Raw genomic sequence first — 15,393 nt, forward strand, 5'->3', positions numbered from 1 at the left:
CTTAGTAAACTGGATGAACTTCCACCTGGTGAAGCTGTGCTTGCCTTTCCCTCCTGCAGCTGCAGTAACACTGCAAGATCCAGTAATGACGGGGAGACTGAGGCCAGCTCTGCTAAGTGTGTTTCACAAGAATCACCAGGTATAATAAACACATACGCATGTTGGTTTTTTTAAATTTAGCTTTTCTTTAGCACTGTGTTTTATTCAGCATCAACTGCATAAAGCTGTCAGTGACCATTAACATTGGAGACTCTTTTCTGACTGTGAACCGCAAAGTAGAAGAAAGGACAGTCTTCATACGGTTGAATGCCATAATGGTTTGAAAAGCACACACTGGGGAGGGAATATCGTGCCTTCGTGGGATCACTGTGACTGCACAGCTGGAGAATGAGTGAGGAGGAGACGCGTGCATCTTTGTGTCATCATTTCTGTGTGAATGTGGGTATAAATCAAAGCCTGTACCTACATTAACCACATGACCAAATCTTCAACAGAGATAATTATAAACACTCAATGATCAGACACCTACGACATAGCTAAGCATAACTAGATGGAATCAGGAACAATTCAAGTAAAAAGTTCATATAGTCTCTAATTTTTTTAGTTAATTTAGTCTCTGGATTTACAATTTCATTTGATAGTTCTTTTTGTCAGACAAATAATTTTATTTTTTTTTTAAATTACCTGACATGTTTCGGCAATCCTTTCGCGAGTCACAAGATGGTGTACGTGACCCGCCATTTATCAGCTGATGTTGAAAGGGAGGCGTGACTCTGACTCAGGTAATTAAAAAAAAACTAAATCATTTGTCTGACAAAAAGAACTAGAAAATGAAAGATAAAGCTTAAGTATTTCATTAGTCGAAACCCAGCCTTAAGCATTGAAATGTTAAGATCGAAGACCTGACAAGATGCGAGTGTCACTATTTTGAAATACACCTGCATTCCTATCACACCTGTATCTAAACATTGAGAAGGTGCAGATGCAAAGATATACAATAACAAAGAAAGTTGCTTACTGTGACAGGCGAACTAATTCCTGCAAAACAAAACCTGTCTAACAACATCCACATACGTGACGGGAAAGAGGTTGGCAGCATTCTCTGTGTGCAAACATTTCATCCACCTCACATCACCGTTTCCCTTCGTGATACAGTTCACCGTAATTGCATAATAGAGGAGTCCTTCTCTCCTATTTTCAGCTGCAAATAGTGGGAAACTATGCCACAATGGCAATTTTCAGTGGCATTCCTGTTGTCCCTGCGTAGTACATCACTCCGTCTTTCCACTCTGTGCGATACAAGGTGCTTGACAGAGAGTCATTCAAGCGAGTAAAGTCTTCCACAGTTCCACCGCTGCTAAGTGAGAAGTCAAAACGGTGAGCGAAGCAGAAGCCGAGCTTAGGCTTCTGCAAGCTTGCAGCACTGTTGGCTGGGACCCGGTCTCTTTTGGGTGGCTGCGTCACTTTCCGAGCTTCTTGGCTCCTCTGCCCTCTCTGATGTAATGGAGGAGAGTAGAAGAAAGGCCTGGATCGAGCCTCGGTAGAGGGGGGCTGATAGTATTGGCCTGGTGAGCCGAAAACTGAGGACCACCAGACGTCTGTGCTGTTTGACTGAAATACTGCTCCCCCTCCTCCAAATATTCTCGGGAATTTTCAGTGCAAAAGTTATTTCACAACATCATCTGGGAGCATGATAAACCTTCAGCCAATTTTTTGCTTTTAAATGAAAAAAAAAAAAAACAAAAAAAAAAACATCCACCTTGCCAATAAATGTGTTGGACCGCAAGTTCCTTTTAAGAATGAGAAAAAAATAAAGGGTGTAATCACAGCTAATAGCGCTACAAAGTAAATAATGCATGTCCTTCCTCCTACATTTTCATCAGAAGTATTCACTAATAGTAATTGTCATCATTATATAAACCACTAAGGAGGTCCCTTGATCAAAAGCCATGTTTGAATGCCGCTGTGTGCAGGTGCATGCAATAAAAAAGCTTTTACAATGTGCTCAGACTCATGTTTAAAGTAGCTATGGGACGTGTGTCATGTCTGACCAAAATTTAGCCGAGCTTTGATGAAGTCACTTGCCAGAGCCTGGGCTGTCGCTTCTGCCAAACCATCAAAACCGAGGAAGGCGTAAAGGTGAAAATATGTTCTTTAAAGACATGTGATCTTCACATGAGTGAAATTAGAGCTGGCTTACACAAAAAAAAAAAAAGAAAAGAAAAAGTAGTTCCTGTCAAGTTGTGCCTGTGAATTTGCACATTTGCCTGTAACAATATTGTCTGTAAGAAAGAATATTCAACCACATCCCTGACTGATGACAGCATCTGCGGTATCTGCCTCAGAACTGAATCATCAGACACTCCTAGTTTCAGTTTGATCTGAAGGTTAGATTAGCAGCTAACTTCCCGCTGAGCCGACCATACTTTAAGTTACGCATCAAAGCCAGTCCCTTTGCACTTTCAAATTTAAGGAAAGCATCTCATTTAGACATACAGGACTATCTCAGAAAATTAGAATATTGTGATAAAGTTCTTTATTTTCTGTAATGCAATTAAAAAAAACAAAAATGTCATACATTCTGGATTCATTACAAATCAACTGAAATATTGCAAGCCTTTTATTATTTTAATATTGCTGATTATGGTTTACAGTTTAAGATTAAGATTCCCAGAATATTCTAATTTTTTGAGATAGGATATTTAAGTTTTCTTAAGCTGTAAGCCATGATCAGCAATATTAAAATAATAAAAGGCTTGCAATATTTCAGTTGATTTGTAATGAATCCAGAATGTATGACATTTCTGTTTTTGTAATTGCGTTACAGAAAATCACAATATTCTAATTTTCTGAGACAGTCCTGTACAGTCATTTCCTTACTCAAATGAAACGGGTATCATGTATTTAGTCAAATTAAGCAAAAAGATGCCATTTGCAATGCGATCTGGTGTGAATATAAACCTCTCTCTTCTGCTCTGGTCCCCTCAGATGACTGAGGGGGTTCAAACGTGAGGTTGAGGCAAAGACAGACGTCTCGAGTCAGCTGTTGGCGTCTTGCGGCTTTTACACCAAGACCCCTTCAGCCGGCAACAGCGGGACTGCAGAAACCCTCATCTGCTCGAGGTTAGTCAGACTTAAATCGCATCAACCCATGTCCAGGTTTGAAGCAGAGCCAGCACATCTATGAATTCATCTCATGTTACGCTCCTCCATCAGACAGCTGGACAGGAATGCTCAGGCCACCCTGCCTCCCCCTCTGTATCAAGAAAATGTGAAATGACCCTTGTATGTATTGATGTTTATCGGAGCAAATGAGACATTGAGCAAACTTGCTGGATCTGGGCATGCTCCAGACATTGGAGAATAATCACAGACATCCTTACAAACAAATGCAGGAGGAAACAGGCTTAATGCCACAGTTTACGGCCTGTATACATCAACTCTATTTATAATCAGCTGTCAGGAATGTCAAGGGTTGAACGTCTGCTTCATCTTGTTTCAACCATCGGTCCCAATTAGGTTTTTTTTTTCATCCAATTATGAATGTTTCCTTCCATATTATGTTGCTCCATATATAAGAACAACTGAAAGGAACTCCGCTTGGGTTATACTGTTGCATTTAACGCCTTTTCAGACCCTTTCAATCTTCCGATGTAGGAAAAAGGACAGCTCACCGCCCCACACTGATGTGCTCTTAGAACATTCAATCATTTTCCCTACGACCTCAATCCTATTCATGGTCACGGGGGTCTCAAAGACAGGAAACATAAAGGGATGTTTATGTTTTAACATTCAGTCCCTCTGGAATATGTCTAGAGTACTTTGTGCTGCAGTGACATTTTAACTATAAAGGAAATGGTGATGCCATGTGAAATCATCTTCAGCCCCGATGGCACTGCGGACAACTAACAGAAAGTGACAGATTGACAACGATATGCACGCCGTCGTCTTAGATAGGAACTCTACTCGGAGGGTATTTTTGTCAAGTCAAAAAGAAACGTAGTTTGAGAAACAGGAAAGAAATTGAGGGGTTTCCGAGGGTTGTGGATGTTACAGCAAAGAGACAGACTGTCAGGCAGGAAATATGGGAGAAGTGCCTAAAGGAAGGAATCAGTTTAGCGTTCTCTGCAGCCCCCTCCCTCACATTCACCACTAATCCAATTCTGACCCATTAAACGGCACAGCCAGGTTAACAGAAAGGCCTTTGAAGAGGGTCTTCTTAAACCACACAGGAGAATTAGCAATGCAGCAAAACCACAGGGATGTTCCCATTATGCGCTCTCAGACAGAAAGGACCCATAAAGCAGTCTGCATAAATCAAAGTGATTAGCTCTTGATCTCATTCATACTGGACATTTAAAGTCTTTATGAACTGTAATCAACCACAGCTTCCAGCAGAGAACGGAGGACAGCAGGAATTCTCCACTTAACGGATGGAAAGGCAGACGATGATATCTCTATTTATGCTTATTTTAGTTTTTTTTTGTTTTTTTTTAAAGGGTATACAGTAGTTACATTAATTAATATTCTGGTTTTAAAGCACTATGCAAATGTAGCAGAATTAGCCATACAGACTAGTTTTCATCTACGGACCCTGGCAGATTGAGGTTTTGTTTCATAAAAAAGAAAGATGACTCTGACAGAAGCTGTAGCAAACCCAGACAGTAAAGCTTTATGTGGAGGATAACACACAAGCTTGACAATGGATGCAAACACAATGCAGGATTACCCTGAAGTCCCACAGGGGGCGAAGGCGCCATGAAACGGCTATGCCTCGCCAGCCTGCGAATCCCAGCTATTCAGGTCCAAGGGTTGTCTCACTAGAGATGGCGCGGAGCAGTTTAGAGCCGACTTAGAAGCGCCAGTCCAGTTTGCTCTGCTAAAAATATGCTCCAGGTCCATTTTGGCACTGGGCGGTGGCAAAGCCGTTAGCCATGGCTAGACAGTTTGAGCAGGCAGAAAGTCAGAACTGAGAATAGCAGAGAATCGGATGATTTCTTTGAAATGGGGGGGAGGGTCCCAATTCAAAAATTTGCAATATGAACACGTGGAGGCTGTGGGTAAAAAATTCAGAGGGTTTTAGAATAGGCTCAATTTAGAGGAAAAAACAACAAGACGTGTCCAGATATACTGCTTTAAACAAGCAGATTACCAGGATTCTCATGTGATCTTAAAACCCTGAGGTAAATTTGTGATCTTGTGAATCCATTCAAGCAGGCGGCGCTTGCAGGTGCTCTACTTCCGACATGTACTGTACCAGAAAAACGCAGCAAAACCAGACCTTCCAGCTGGGACTTAGGGGTTAGTGACACTGGTTCAACACATAGTGGCCTTGCTGGCATAAGAGATGTGGACTCATTGACACAAATTACAGTTTCACTAAAGCTTCTCTGCACACCTTGGTGCCCAGCCAGGAGGAGTTGCATCTTAATGTTGCTTTCAGCACTTTGAAGACTGTCAATCGTGCACAACTGCTCCAGGCAATCTTTTACAAATCACTGCAAAAAAAAGTAGGGTGTGGAGCTGAGATCATTTGTAACAACGTTGGTATGATTAAGTCTTAATACTGCTCAAAACTCAGCCAATAAGAGTCCTGAATGGCAACTAGCATCAAAAACTCTATGGTTAATTCATTTAAATTATGGTAGATGAATGCAGATCTTAAAACCATATTACCGTATTACTAAAGATGTTTCTTTGCCTCCGTTTTGAGCTTCTTTGTGTGCCTTAAACAATATAAACTGGATGCATCTCCTGTTTTACAAGTTTGTGGGGAGCTAATAGCTGTTGAACGACAGTAATGTCAACTGGCAATACAAGAAGAAAGAAAAGAAAGAAAGAAAGCCTATTTCCACCGGTTGCATTTGCTTGTGCAAGGTTGTATTTGTTTTGTTACTGAATGCTTACATATTTTTATTTAACGATTTTAATCATTTAATAGTTTTAAACTATGAGAAAGTAGTTAACATGTACTTCTTCAATGTGCTCCACTTGCAAGTGCAAACGTTACCGCCTATTATACAAACATGCGCTTGGTTGGTACATCTCAGCTGTAGGTGGTTTATTTTCCAGAAACCAAACAACAGGGTGTGAGGGTGGAGGAAATTATTATTAATGTTCAAGTTAATACAACAAAGCAGCCTTTATGAAGTGTTGATATTGTACTCAGCAGGAAGAGTCAGCCTTCACTAACCACACATGCCACCCACTCATCGAACTCTTGGCACGCTCTTCATGACAGGACAAATCTGGTAGCCGCGATGCGGCAGAAGTAACACACTCAGCAGACCTTAAAAAGTAACGCCAACCTGCTATTATTGGTATTATCATAAGAGAGGCTCTGGAGAACTCTGCCTTCCATGTGTCAGGGGTAACATTTGGACAAGTGTTCAGGTCTGGGGAGCGCTTCCTCTCTCAGGAGCTGCCCACTCTCTTCCCCCCCCTGCTACATCTGGTCTCCTCCAGGCCGTTGCCGACGGCGGTTGAGGGTAAAGCGACTACAGAAGGCTTTGTCCTCACTGGAGAGCAGCTGAACCAACAGGAAAGCCAACTCTAGCCACTCCATTAATTGATGGAACAATTTAAAATTATGAGCGGCTCTCAGCAGGGGGAAGGAAAATGTTTACAAATCATGTGCCATAATTGCTCGTTACATTCCCGTTTTGACCCCCCCCCCGCCTCCCTTTTTTCCTTGTCTTTTGCAGTTTTTCTGTTTACATTTACAACTTGTCAAAGCAAAATGTGGAAATGTTTTCTCAAAATGCTTGCCCGTGATTGGCCAGCAGAGTCAACAGTTCGCCACATGCAGCTAATCACTGTGTATTTACAACGTATCCTGTCTGAACAGCCAGATGAACCCAAATCACTTCCATACAGCCACTCTGTAAAAATGGCTCTGACTGAGACCACATGAATGTACCGAGAGCTAGTGCAGACCACATTAAAACTTTCTTGATCACCAGGTCTTGTGCCTTCATAGCCCCATCTGTGCACAGCTGCGGCCATTTCTTCTTCAATTAAGCAACAAACATGCAAAGACCTCCCTCTGTAGACTACAGTCGGAGCGAGCGGCACAGAGAAAGGAGAGGCCTGAGCCTTTCACTCACAGCCACACAGTGATCGCAGTGTGATGCCCCAGGGGCCTTTGTTGCATCATTTAAAGAAAAGTTTTTTTGTTTTTAAGCAGCATCTGCATCCATTTCAGTGTCGGCCTTCTAACACGGGAAGGAAGTTCCGCACATTATGTTTCCATCGAAAATAATAGTGCTGGCACTTCTATCTATAGAAATAACTGCAGAATCATCAACTGTTAATCATCTGAAATTAAACGAAAAGGAACAAACCCCGACCACAGAATGCCTCAAACAGAGACAGAATCAGAGTGCAGAAAGGGCTCAGTCAATATGGGTGGGAGTGAAATATGCTTTGGTCTGAAAGGGAAGAAGCTTACGACTCGGAAAGAACAGGAGTGACTCAGAGAGGAAGAGGTGGGAATGCAAATGGAGAATTCTAGGGAATCCCACTGAGATAGCTCTCTTCGCTCGTCTGCACTGCGCCAAAGAATTCAGATGAGCAAACCATATGCTTGACAAGTCACATGTAAAATCTTAGCTGAGACAAAAACAGCAATAAACGTCAAGAATCTGAAAAGGAACTGAAAATCAAACAAACATCAGTTTGTTTATTATTCTGCTGCACATCTGCCAGAACAGACACGTTATTCACCCAGCATCTGATTTTGCACATCTCTGATTTTATGGCTGCGATTTCAGCTCAGACTACAGACAGCTTATGACTCTGCATTTGTGGAAGACTGCAGGGACGTGTTCTCTTTTCTGCAAAGTCTTAATCACATTAGAAGAGGCTCTGCAGCTTCGCATTCAGCCGTGCACTGTCACATTTATGGTTGCATGGAAAGTGGTCCGAATTACACCGAGAGCTATGTATGTGTGACAGAATTTATGAATGATCACACAAAGCAATGAGCCGTGCCTTCGTGGTGTAATTTATGCCTCGGTGGATGGAGCATGTTAAGCCATTAGCTATGTTTGTGTGTGACATAATATAAGAGCGATCAGCTGTAATGTATAATGGAAATCTTTACTGTGTTGTCAAGGACCAATTCCCACCACAAGTGTCAGTTTTAGCCGCTTGCTTGTGATTTTTTTTTTTTCCCCCCTCAGTTTAATTATTGGCAAATGTCTGCAACATCTGGTTCAAATGGGCAGGTTTGTCAGAGGTTGTCATCCGTTACAGATTCCTACAACACAAATAACTATAGACCTCTTTAGATGTAAGAAGTCATCTTTCACAACCTGTCTGGGGCGCCAAGACACACCAAATGTAATTTTATATCCAAAAAACATACTTCTTTTAACTTCTGCCTTTGCAAGTGTTGGCAATGCTAGTCATTGTGTTCCACATATTGATTTGGCATAGGTTTTAGATTGACATTACACCTGTCTACTGTAACATTTGCATTTATCTATACTTGGAAATTCACAGGATGAGTGGTCGGGTCAATGCAGAGTTCAGCGTCCTGCCAGGGACAGTTTGGCATGAGATGGGGATCAATGAGGCAGCTTTCCAGCTGGAGGGCAACCAACTACCCACTACTCTGTGGAAACCAAACCCCAGGTAAATGACATTTTTTTAAAAGGTTTGGCCTACAGATTTAAGTGGGATGTCATTATATGACCTCAACTACAATTAACATGCTTTTTGATAAAAATGCAGCTAGTTACAGACCCTACTTCCTCCATCACTGGAAATCTAAGGCTGCATCCAAACTTCCAAGTAAATCTACCATGGTAGTGTGCTTGCCAGGTGTAACTATAGTCACGTTTCCATTACACTCGCAAAAGAAAAGCTCTGAATTTAGCGATAAAGGTAGTGCTGTGGGAGTCGGTGTTCCTTTTGAACTGTGTTTTTCACTCCTGATGTCGTCCTCCCTTTTCAAATCAAAGAAAAAGAAAATCTCAACTTCGGAAAAGATGCACAAAAACATCTTTAATCTTTGACACATTACTGCGATTGCTGCCACCGCTGTTGAGAAGATAGTCAGATGATGAAGGCAGCAGATGGTCGTTCAAATGATTGTTTAGAGACAAAGCCCTCGTGTAATGCAGAAATTAATAACTACATCGTATTAATGAGGCCAAAAACATTTTGATGACTTCAAACTAACCAGCACATTCAGTGCTCATCAAAAATGTACAAAAAGCATTTCCATTACACTTTTGCGATTCACCGGATTATTGAAACCTGCCTGAAAACCCACCTCATTAAAGTGTGAAAAAAGGGTTTTTAATGTATTATTGTGAGAAAGTATATTGGAACTGTTTAGCCACCAATGACACCGTCCAGTCTGTGCGGCTAAAACAAGTCTTTATAGGTTTTACGGTAATATTTGCCAGCACTGATCAGGGCACTAAAGTTGACCGTTCTTGCAGGTTACAACCTCTTTGCTGTACAAACACTCGTGCAAACTGAAGATGTGTGGAAGGGACTGATAAATCGTAACCCTTTAGTTTCATAAATGTCCAGTTAAATCACTCTCATTAATACATTTACACTTCCATAAACGGTAGACTTAGGTTTATTCAATTCAATGATTCTTTATTAATCCCCAGTGGGAAATTACATGTATTAAATTGATTAGATTATACCCTTTATCATCTGTTCAATCAACACAAGCATTAAAATCTCAGATTACTACGTAAAGCATTGAAATGCCCAGTAATCTGTGATGGGGGGTGCATGCATATATATATATATATATATATATATATATGAAAATCTTGGCAGGCATGAATCGTAAAATCTTTGTAGATTGATAACCTCAACACTCAAGAGCATGTGTGTGGGCAAAAAGCCACATTAATACTGATGTGTCTGTTCTCACTCATGTCTCATGGCCATAAATAAGATATATGCTTCCTCTGACATCATTTTTGAACGCCTCAAAGATATTACAAATCCCCAGCTTTGAGTTCCTCGAAATTTGTGATAGAAAAAAAAAACATGTGCAAGAACATACAACGGTCACTAAACACACGATGGTCACCAGTCGCAGGTGGTCAAACTACACCCCAGCTGATTACTGTCACCAGCCGAGCGGTCGCTGCAGCCCTGTTGGAAACTAATCAACAGCAATGTGGAAGAAAATTAACTTGACTACAAATGGAAATATGTAGATGTGAAGTTACCCTTACACCACTACTCACTTTGTGGCAAATATAGTTTAGTATCGGAGCTGTGCAGGGCCACACAAGGAAAAAACACAAAAGAGTTTGGTGAAGTTTTCCTAAAGTTAGGACTTCACACAACCTGCTGTAGAGTTTCCCAACAGGTTGACCTACTGATGATGTGAAAGACGTCTCATAATACTACCCAACTGTGAAAGAAAGTTTTCTGTGGAGAGACTCCTGACGATACGTAAAAAAAAATGTTTAATCTAGAAAGTAAACTGGGAAATAAAAGATATAAGGTAAGAGGCAGCAGCTTGGAGAGCTAGGTAATATTAAGTGTTGAGTGGGCGTCTAGAGTCAGTATTGAGAGGGGAGGTGGTCTATGGGGTCCTGCTCTCACAGTTTTTCACTGTGGACTTGCATTCTTTGCATACCACCAGGAGACTTCTGTGGTTCATCTCAATTCAATTCAGCGTGAAAGTTGTGTCAGTGAAACACCGTGGTGATATGTCCCTGAGGACAAGACGGAAGATTTTACGCACAATAATCATGCTTTAACAAACCAGTGTGTCAAGATTTTACACATCTATTTATCATAACCATTAAAATCCTTGATTTAGTCAAACGTTCCAAGGCAAAGCAACTTCAAAGTGCTAACATTTCGACCATCTACCGCCCATTTTAAAACTACTATAAACACAGTGCCGAAAGCTTGCTGTCCTTGGCTATCTTGCATCTCCCGTTCATTAAAACCCACCTCATAATAAAAAATAAAAAAAATCCCTGCTTGTTGTTTCCACTTGTCCCTATCAGAAACAGCACCAGTTTAAATATTTAACTTGGCCGTGGTGGTGGAATGAAACGAGCCCTTGAAATCAGATTCAGGTCAGATCCTGGACATGCATCAAAAAGGGCCAGCCGTCTGACCTCTCTCGCAGTCAAAACACTGCTCGGCTCTCATGTAAACCTTCTCTTTTTTTCCTCCTTTTTTTACTGTTTGTGTTGAAAAGACAAAAAGCAAAACAGCTGAGAGAGAGAGGGAGAGAGATGTTCAATCAGGGCAGACCTGCTTCACAACACCAGTGTGTTTTGAGCAGTGAATCCCAACGTGGGGAGAAGAAAAGTGCTGCAGGAAACGCAGTTAATGCTGACCTGCTTTCACAACAATAACAAACAAAGGGGGGCAGATGTACATCAGGAGACAGTTACAGGACACGGCTGGCTGCTCAGGGGCGGCTGTGAACGGTGCTGTGAACTGTGGTGACCCGCGGGGCTGCCTGGCGGCCCCGGCAAGAGCTTTATGTCGGCATAAAGGCGAAATGTGTGTGGACCTGAAGGGTGATTTATGGTCCGCGTTACACCGACGCAGAGCCTACGGCGTAAAGTACGCGGCGACGCGCACCGTACGCCGTCGATTTAACGCAGAAGCATAAATCAGGCTTGAGGGGTCCGGCTAGGCTACAGAGCTGCTGCTGGGTTTCCCTCCAGCCCTGCAAGCGTTTTATTTGTTTCACACCCTCATTTCTTTTCAAAGTGTGGGCTAAAATCTCCCCTTATTCGCCTGGTTTTAGTCAAGTCCAGCCAGAACCAGTGCATTTGAACGCAGCCACGCTTACTAGTATGGGGCACCAGTGTTTTGGCTGGTGGTTTTTGGCTGGCGACAATCACAAGGCTCAGACTATTTCCAGGAACAATAATATCACAATGCAGCGTTACTTTCTGTTTCGCCTGGACCAACCTCCCCCATATCAGGCGGTTTAATGACACAATAACAATAATATACATGGCAGCGCTTGAGAAAAGTGTGGAAATGACATGAGCCAATGCCCATGGGAACTGTCCCCGTCCAGCACATAGACCCAGCCCTGTGGCCAGTGTGTGTGTGTGTGTGTGTGTGTGTGTGTGTGTGTGTGTGTGTGTGTGTGTGTGTGTGTGTGTGTGTGTGTGTGTGTGTGTGTGTGTGTGTGTGATATCTACCTGTTAACCGCAGCTTCACAGGACCGTTCCGCCGAACCCCCTGGTTGGACATCTCTTCATCCGAGGAGAGACTCTAGCAAACTGAAAATGTGTCGTTTTATGTTAAAAAAAAAGAAGAAAAAATGAAAAAAATAAATAAAATAGGTTTATCAACCTCTCCACCAGTTTCAGACTATAATGGAGTCAAAGCATTGTGGCCCGGATGTGGACCGAACTGCCATAGCATATGCTCAGAAATAGGAAAAATGTAAAAAATTAAAAATCAAACGTAAGAAAAGGAAAGAAAAAAGGGGTATAAACGTGGGTCGCAGCGCTGCTGTGGATCATCTACTACAGGGCTCCCCGGTGGAGAGAGTAGACGAGCTGCTGCTGGTCCGTGCTGGTCCTCACATCTCCGGCTCTGCTCGGACCGGTCCTGGTCTCAGCTCGTCCGGAGCTGGAGTGGAAGCTCCGGGGGAAGATCCTGCTCGGGAGAGAGCAGAGAGCCGGGGCCGGAGCTGCTGCAGCTGCAGCCAATGACGACAGCGCTCTCTGCGGGAGGCGCGCCGCTCCAACATGTGGCACATCAAGCCTGATTCATGCTTCCGCGTTAAAGCGACGCAGAGCCTACGGCGTAGGGTACGGCGTAGTTGCGCGTGCCTCGTACCGTACACCGTAGGCTCTGCGTTGGTGTAACGCGGAACCATAAATCAACTTTACACGTGAGTGGGTCAGTGTGTCTGTGCATTAGACGGTGGCGTACTTTCCCATTTTTCTTTAAAAGCAGAATGTAACCGTGACTGTTCATGTATGAATTTTTACAGGGACGTAACATGGATCCATACAACCAGTACTCGAGTTGAGGGGGTATGAGGGGGGATGGCATCCCCCCTGAAATAAAACTGCCATCCATCCCCCCTTTCCATCCCTTATGTCATTTCATCAATGAATGTGGTATTACTGCTATATCAACATTTAGAGTCATCACCAGAAAAATAACTTATTTGACAATTTCCACCTGTTTCAAGTAAGTTTTCACTTGACATAAGTAGAAAAAATCTGCCAGTGGAACAAGATTTATCTTCTCATTACAAGCAAAAAAATCTTGTTCCACTGCAGATTTTTCTACTTATTTTAAGTGAAAATCTACTTGAAACAGGTGAAAATTGTTGTTTTTTCCAATGATGAGTCTTGTTTTAAGTGTAATGAGATTTTTTTTTACTAAAAATGAGACATTTTAACTAGAAATAAGACGAATATTCTTGTTAAGATTTTGAGTTTTTGCAGTGCAGGGCCGCTGCTAGGGATTTTGGGCCCCATGAAAAGAATCTTTACAGGGCCCCCAATATAGCAGTGACTACGTTTACATCCAGTCAAAATTCGGGTTAAGGTCAATATTCCAGTTACTGAAACATTCGGAATATTCTGTTTACATACATGAGGGTTATCCCTGTATACATGGTGATTAATCATTTGGGATATCTGGATCAAACCAGCGACGCACAGAGAACGTCATGACACAATTCCCGTCATTTCTGCTTCTTCTTCCTGTATCCAAATTCAAAACAACAACAATGACAGCAGCAGGGTGGATAATGAACAGCGCAGTAGAAGCGCAGTTTTGTTTCTTGGCCCTGTAGTTCGCCTTTTTCAGCGTCTTCCAGCGGAGCTTGATCTGGTCTGGCATTCGTACAAATCCTGCTTCGCGTAACTTTACGCTCACCTTTTTGTAAATCTCGCTATCCCGGTACTTTCTACCATCTACAAATGCCAAAATGTTCATATCTTTCATTACATTTATGAATAGATAAGTCTGCTCCTGGTCTTGTGTTTCGCCATGTTTATAAGAACTTCCTGGACTCAAAAGACCAAGATTCCTTGCAAGAGAACATGCGCAGAAAACAAATTCCTGTTCCTTTTGATGGGGAAATCCCGTTAGGCTATACATGACCAAATATTCGCGTTAGAAAAGGAGTAACCCAGGGGTCATATTCGGGTTTTTAAAAACCGGAATATGAGCAAATTCCGGTTATTCAAAGGGGTTATTGGTGTTTACATGGCCGTGCAAAACCGGGTTATTGCTAATATTCCGGAAAGGGTTATTGACTGCATGTAAACGCAGTCAGTGACATTTTTTATGCTATTTTACACAATTATGCATTTCAATGGTATTTTTGACTATCATTACCATATTTGTGGAAGAAAAACAACATGACAGTTGACATCTACAGTAGGGGAATAACAGCACTCTGAATACTGTCTGTGACACACCGCCGGTGCGTGACCTGCGGCTGATGAAAATAAAACATTTGTCATTAGTTAATAACTCAGTGTCATTATTTTTTCTGTACTCATCATTTGATTAACATTGGGGGCCTCTCTGGCCCCCCTCAATCCTGGCTCCCTAGAATCCGTCTCCTTTGCCCCCCCTTTTGGAATCCCCAAGTCACAGGACATTTTCATCCAGAGATTGTTAAAATCAACATTTGTGTTTTTTTTAATTTTTTTTATTGATTTAGACTTGGATTGAGATCATAGACTAATTATTATGATCACACAGCAGCATTGGAAGCGTTCAGTGCGTCACCATCCATTCACTTCAAATGAGAGAGATCAAATCAAAGGTCGGTCATGCTTTGCAGCGGAGCAATGCCTCTGTCAAAAGGTAGGACCTTTTAAACTTTCTACACTTCAATGCAAGCATCAGTCAATCAAATCAGCAGCAAGTGTTTGCCAATTAAATTATAATTGGGGCTGGGACATTTTCAAAGTATCTAGCTCAATGGCAGAGCAAAAAAGGAAGAGTATTGATTGGTTGTTTTTGATATGATAAAGGCAGGTAAGAAGCACAAAACGTCTATGTAAATGTACTGTTACTGTACAGACAAGCCGTTACATCCCCCATAGGTGTTCTGAGGAGGGGTTTTGTGAAGCTACTTTTTCATATGACAGAGCCGTGACGCAAATGGACGGGAGAAATAGACCCAATGTCAGTTAAAGTTACCCTGGGTACCAGGGTAACTTGCAGACTAACATTTGAAGCGGAATATCCTGTTTCAGATGTTTTCGGTGGCAAAAGCATCAGCTGTACTTAGCCGACGCTGGCTCAGTATAACTGTTGATTACAGTGTGGTTACATGTAGATCTAAATCAAGCTATAGGCAACAAACAGCCCGACTAAGGTGTATACATGGCTTTTAAAAATGTGATATCAGTCGGATTAAGCCAACAATTGTGCTTTCTGTTA

At 42.1% G+C, this 15,393-nt stretch overlaps 1 protein-coding gene across 2 annotated transcripts in view; it reads right to left on the minus strand.

Moving 5' to 3' along the window:
• smurf2 (SMAD specific E3 ubiquitin protein ligase 2) overlaps positions 1-12,626 on the minus strand; it is a 55,124-nt gene extending 42,498 nt beyond the window's left edge. For both annotated transcript variants that reach the window (XM_061711031.1, XM_061711033.1), the window contains exon 1: positions 12,168-12,626. In XM_061711031.1, coding sequence (XP_061567015.1) covers positions 12,168-12,219 — 52 coding nt within the window. In that variant the 5' untranslated portion in view covers positions 12,220-12,626. The remainder of the gene's footprint in view (positions 1-12,167) is intronic.
• Positions 12,627-15,393: the final 2,767 nt, after the last annotated feature.

Source organism: Cololabis saira, chromosome 21 (assembly GCF_033807715.1).
Source record: "Cololabis saira isolate AMF1-May2022 chromosome 21, fColSai1.1, whole genome shotgun sequence".
NCBI classification, from domain to species: domain Eukaryota; kingdom Metazoa; phylum Chordata; class Actinopteri; order Beloniformes; family Belonidae; genus Cololabis; species Cololabis saira.